This window comes from Lycium barbarum, chromosome 2, assembly GCF_019175385.1.
Source record: "Lycium barbarum isolate Lr01 chromosome 2, ASM1917538v2, whole genome shotgun sequence".
Lineage (NCBI taxonomy): Eukaryota > Viridiplantae > Streptophyta > Magnoliopsida > Solanales > Solanaceae > Lycium > Lycium barbarum.
In genome coordinates, this window is record NC_083338.1 from 143,492,263 (window position 1) to 143,497,432 (window position 5,170).

General features: G+C 35.0%; 2 protein-coding genes across 2 annotated transcripts; one reads left to right on the forward strand and one right to left on the reverse strand.

Annotated features, from left to right (window-relative positions):
- The first annotated feature begins 864 nt into the window (after positions 1 to 864).
- Positions 865 to 1,708, forward strand: LOC132627755 (uncharacterized). Its single transcript, XM_060343327.1, has one exon. The coding sequence runs from the start codon at positions 1,095 to 1,097 to the stop codon at positions 1,563 to 1,565; it is 471 nt and encodes a 156-aa protein (XP_060199310.1). The 5' UTR covers positions 865 to 1,094; the 3' UTR covers positions 1,566 to 1,708.
- A 982-nt stretch (positions 1,709 to 2,690) lies between these two features.
- LOC132629071 (serine carboxypeptidase-like 18) lies at positions 2,691 to 5,170 on the reverse strand (the record flags this gene model as incomplete). The annotated part of the gene is made up of 9 exons (XM_060344811.1): positions 2,691 to 3,285; positions 3,576 to 3,689; positions 3,865 to 3,983; positions 4,132 to 4,203; positions 4,312 to 4,454; positions 4,545 to 4,632; positions 4,721 to 4,819; positions 4,943 to 4,980; positions 5,071 to 5,170. Coding segments are annotated over 9 exons (828 nt in total), but the record flags the coding sequence as incomplete, so codon positions are not given.

The window sequence follows — 5,170 nt, forward strand, 5'->3', positions numbered from 1 at the left end:
AGACCGCCAATTTAAAGGCCAAAAATTAAGACCACCCCAAATGAAGGACATTCAGCGCAACAAAGGATCAAAACCTATGGCCCGATTGGTGGGCGCCCATCGTTTAATATTGGAACCATTAGGCGCTAAGTTGGCATTGCAGCCATGGACCATAGTATTTGTGTTTAACAAATCAATAGCGAAATTGCACGTTTTTTTTTTCTTCCCAGTAATTATCATGACGTGGCTTTCCATTAAGCTGCAAACATTATCTTATAGGAATTTGGAGTCAATTATTTATTAATTTATATTTAGTTTATGTCTGTTTTACAAGATAGTAACTTTGTAAGCATAAGTATTCTGAAAATAATACACAAGCTTGAGATTTTAGGGGTGTAAGAGCATCTAAAACAAATAGGAGTATTTTTTTCGTGAAATTTAACGGAGATATGAAAAGTTTAAGCGAGTTCGATAATTACAACTTCTATTTTGTATAAAAGAAAGGGTCAGGTCAAATAATAATTAAAAAAAGAAACAAAGTTGTAACTTTAGTTAGTAAATAATTTTCCTTACCTAATTCAATAATGTGACACCAAACGGTTGAATTATCAGAGTGTGCCCCATAATTATCAAAGCTAATCAATGGAAACATCTGAAAATTTAGACCAATTTGAGCTTAAATTGATGGAACGCTGAATCATCGGGTAGACTTAATTGGACATAACAAGAACAACTCAATCCTTAAAAGTTGAAAACGTCTTCTGTCAACAATGTGTTGCCAAACTTACTCTGGACGCGTCAATTCTTATCCTTTCTTAATCATTAGATATATATATATTTCCATCAGCACACAATTTTTAATTCCTTACGTGTATATTATATTCTAATCGGGCGGGCTAGGAAAAGTCCAAACCAAGACTCAATTTGTCGCATTCATACTTTTCCTACAAAACCACCCGCAAATATAAGCAGCACAAAGATAACTCATCCATTCACTCTCAGAAAAAACTTCCAAATTTGTTAATTTTCACACAAATTCATCTCAATAAATCTTGATTATTCCAACATTTTAGTTTCCTATTTTAATTCTCAAAACTTAGCAAAACAGAACAAATATGAAGAGCAAAGCGAGTGGGCAGAACAGATTTATCCGAATTTTATCACTACCATGGAAGGCATTAATAAAAGCAAGAGATTGTTACGTTGGCACCATGACAAATTACGCAGTTGTAAATCCACGTAGTTTGCCTAAGAGTTACAGTGTTACATCGACGAGGTCTGATAATAGCGAAGATTTTAGGGACCTTGTTAGAGCAGCATCAGCAAGGAGCATGGGAGAGAATTTTGAACTGAATTTATTGATACAACAACAAATAAGACAGCAATTGCAACAACAAATGTCGTCTAGGAAAGTGCCTAGGAGTGTTAGTGTTGGCATGGGAAGAATTGATGAAGACAAGCCGTTTGTTTTAGGTGATCAAGAAGATGTTTCAATAATGTTGATGAAGAATGATTTGAAGTATCCCAGGAGTAGAAGTCATGCTGTTTCAAATACCAGCAATGTTCATGCAAATCGATTTTATTAGGTGGATGGATTGGTTGTGGGGAAATTTGATTACTTCCTTGAGAATTTTTGAGGAAGGTGAATCTTTCTTGTATTTGTTTACCAAGCTAGGTATGAGAATGTAACTATTGATCTTTGTTTAATGGGAATGTATTGATTGTCTCATTAAGGTTGTTTCAGTGCCAATATTTCAATTTTCACGCTATGAAATTTTATGATGTCAAAAAAAAAGAAGGCGGAGATGGAGCTCTCTATTGAGTGAGAGACCGATCTAAGATTTCTATAACACAGGTGCCGCCCTACCTAAACCAATCATCATATCAGTCCCTTCATTCATGTCTGATGGATAGAGGCCCTTGGGCCTTCCTTCATTTTGTTTGAGAAGGCTGCGACATATACAACATCTTTCCATAGACTTTTTCTTGCCTGGATGAAAATACAGTAGATGAATAGTAATTACTTCACAAATTCTTTATTTGAATATCTTTGCTTTCGTTCTACTGATATAGAATAAACTGCCTTCTAGGCACCATCTTTATTCTGAATTGAACCCTACTCCTTTAGTGAATAACTTAGCACTCAATTAAGTGCACCATTTGGCTTTTTTGGAGCATGAATGCCAGCAGATAATGTTAGATTAATTTTAAAAAATATGTACATAAAATATCTAATTTGACAGACACGCAATGGGTTTACATGCACCGTAAATTGCCCTATAAATCTGCCCTTGATTGAGTCCCACATCGGGGTGAGAGGGGTAATAGGTGTATTTTTATAATCTTGGGTAATCTCCATCACATGAGTTAGCTTTTGAGGTAGAATTAAAACCTAATTCCATTTTCTTGTCATATTGGCCCCATATTGTTGTCCATGCTCCACATGCTAGTCGTGGGCTTGAACTTGCAAGACAAAGGGAGGTTAGTGTGGCATATCCCATCACTACTTTTACAAGGTCACATGATATAACTGAAATAGAGTCAGTTTACAAGGTCAGATGATATAACTGAAATAGAGTCATTCTTTAGAATTTAAGTAAAACCCCGGCTGACATTCCTATATGTCCAGAGAAGCTACTGGCTATAATTTTTTTTCCAGCAGGTCAAGATTCTAAGGTGAAATTTGGCGATACAAATCACTAAAAACTTGATCTCCTTCCCTGGATGGAATTCAAGTTCTTATACATTGACAGTTTAAACAATACTTACACATTTTGATCAGTTACACCGTGTTACCAACTCAGTATTTCACAGTTGGTTCTAAAGTGAGTCTGATTGTTATAAATGTTTGTTTTTTACTTTGTCAGCATATAAAACTTAAACTCATGCTAGGATGAATTTGTAATTGGAGAACACGAACGAGACACTCTAGTTTCATTAGTTGAAAGAGTTTCCATCTTATTGAACTCGAGTCCTCTGAATCATTAGGAGCACTTAAAGGCGCTGATATAATCCTGTGATGAGGAAAGTTTAATACTGCAACAGTGGAATGTGACCTTTGGATATAAATATTGTTCATGTAATTCTAGCTGAAGAATTGCAGCAACACCTTTAGACCATATAGTTGAATTGACAAATTTTCATAATTATAACTTAATCTTGAGTTTTTTCCCAATATAATGGAATCTTGACAGTGATTACAAATTGTGATACATTTGTTGATTATAAGGCCTGGTAAGACATCCACCTTCTTAGCATCGCCAGACATTCACGAGGTTTATACTCTGGTGCAGTATGGCCTGCTCCCTGTAAGAAAAATAAAGCAATTTATAAATACTAATTATTTGATAGAATTTTTATATGCAAACTTAAGCGAGAAAAGAAAGTGAGAGATAGATTGAGAGACTAGTTTGATTGGAAGTTTTCTTGCCGTCACTGTGGCAAATGTCATCCGATTTGAGTAACTTCTCGTGTAACTGAAATTGTGCAAATGAAAAAAAGTACAAAAAAGAGTTTAACTTTCTTATGCTGATGGAGTTTATGACTAGTGTACGAGGATTTTAAAGCGTCCACAATGTCTTTCATCAAGAACTAACCCGGCAACTTGATTTTCAACGATCCATGGTCGCCAATCATTAACAATGGAGTAATTAAGAGATTTTATCCATGTTTGAGTTGATAGGAAGGTAACAACCTTGTCATGATCTCCACTGCTCAATTAAAAAAACATAGATGAACTTTACCTATTTCTGTTTGTAGTTATTCCAATCTTGCAAACACAAGTAATATTCCTACTCAACCTGTATATAAGAGATCTGTAAGGCTGCGTACATCTTACCCTCCCCAGACCCCACTATTGTGGGATTACACTGGGTAGTGACCAACCTGTATATAAGAGATCTGTAACCTTTGCTACTGAGGCTTGCATGATATGGTATGCTGCTCATGACCATCGTTTGGTATTGCAAATTACTTGCACATCGCTCCCATTTTCCGATAGTCCCCTGATATCGAAGGAGTATTTGATTATATTTTAGTCTGAGTTTAAGTTCCATCACAAATTAAGCTTAAATTGATACTATAAAGAATCTTTATACTATCGGAGTATATAACTTAAATTCATTTAGTTTTGTCTGACATCCTTTATCATACCTTCCGGATGTTGAGGGCATCTCTAACTTGACCATCATCAGCCCAATGATAACAAAGTTTGTACCAATCAGTCTAAAACAATTGCAAGTTGTAAGATATTAAGTGATAAAAAGAATTAACAGAGTAAAGAATGCAATTACTTTGTAGATAATGTTTGACGATGGAACGACCAATACTCACACGATATTTTAGTGCAGGAAGTTGTTGAGGATTTTTAAGTTCATGAAACTTCTTATGAAGAGATCTTCTTTGTCCAAACAATTGGTGTGGACTTGGTGAAGCAAAATTACAACTGGGCTCCAAAATATAGGCCTCATCAATTCCTTTAAGAAGCTGCATAAAAATTCAGTATTTTAAAAAAACCTTATGTCAATGCCAGATGATATATAATTTTACTGCAAATAGAATCCAACCTCTTTTAAAAGTCTGAACAACTCGCAAACACAGTGAATTGCTTGGATCTATTTTCAGGTACTCTCCTTTACAATTGGTCTTCAGGGACTGTTTTGGAAAAGTAAGCCAATTACTTTTATGGCTAGTGTAAGTAAAGTTAATGAAATCACAGATATAATGCCAAAGAAAAGCCAACCTCATAGAGTTCATCAGAAATAAGTCCCATTCCATAAGCAAATGGAATCTCGTAATTTTGTTCACCTTCAAAAGTCAATGGATTTCCGAGTAAATATCCCTGAAATCATTTGACAGGTCATTGCAGAATCAACAGTTGTGACAACAATTTCGTTATGAGTTGTGAGATGTTACATGATCCCTTTATCCCTAAGGGAAAATTTATATAAGAAAAATGACAGACCTTAAGATTGATAAATGGTTTGATTTCCATTTCATTCTCTGCATTATCACAAGGTCGGAAAATGTTTAAAACTAAACAAGCATCCAAGAAAGTAACTGTAGTTGTTGGAGTGACGAATATAGTCTTACTAATTGCTATGATTTGAGTAATGACAGGAACAACCCTGCCTGAATAGGAATCTCCAGCAATATATAATGGACTCCTTAAGAACTCTTGGTGATCGACAAA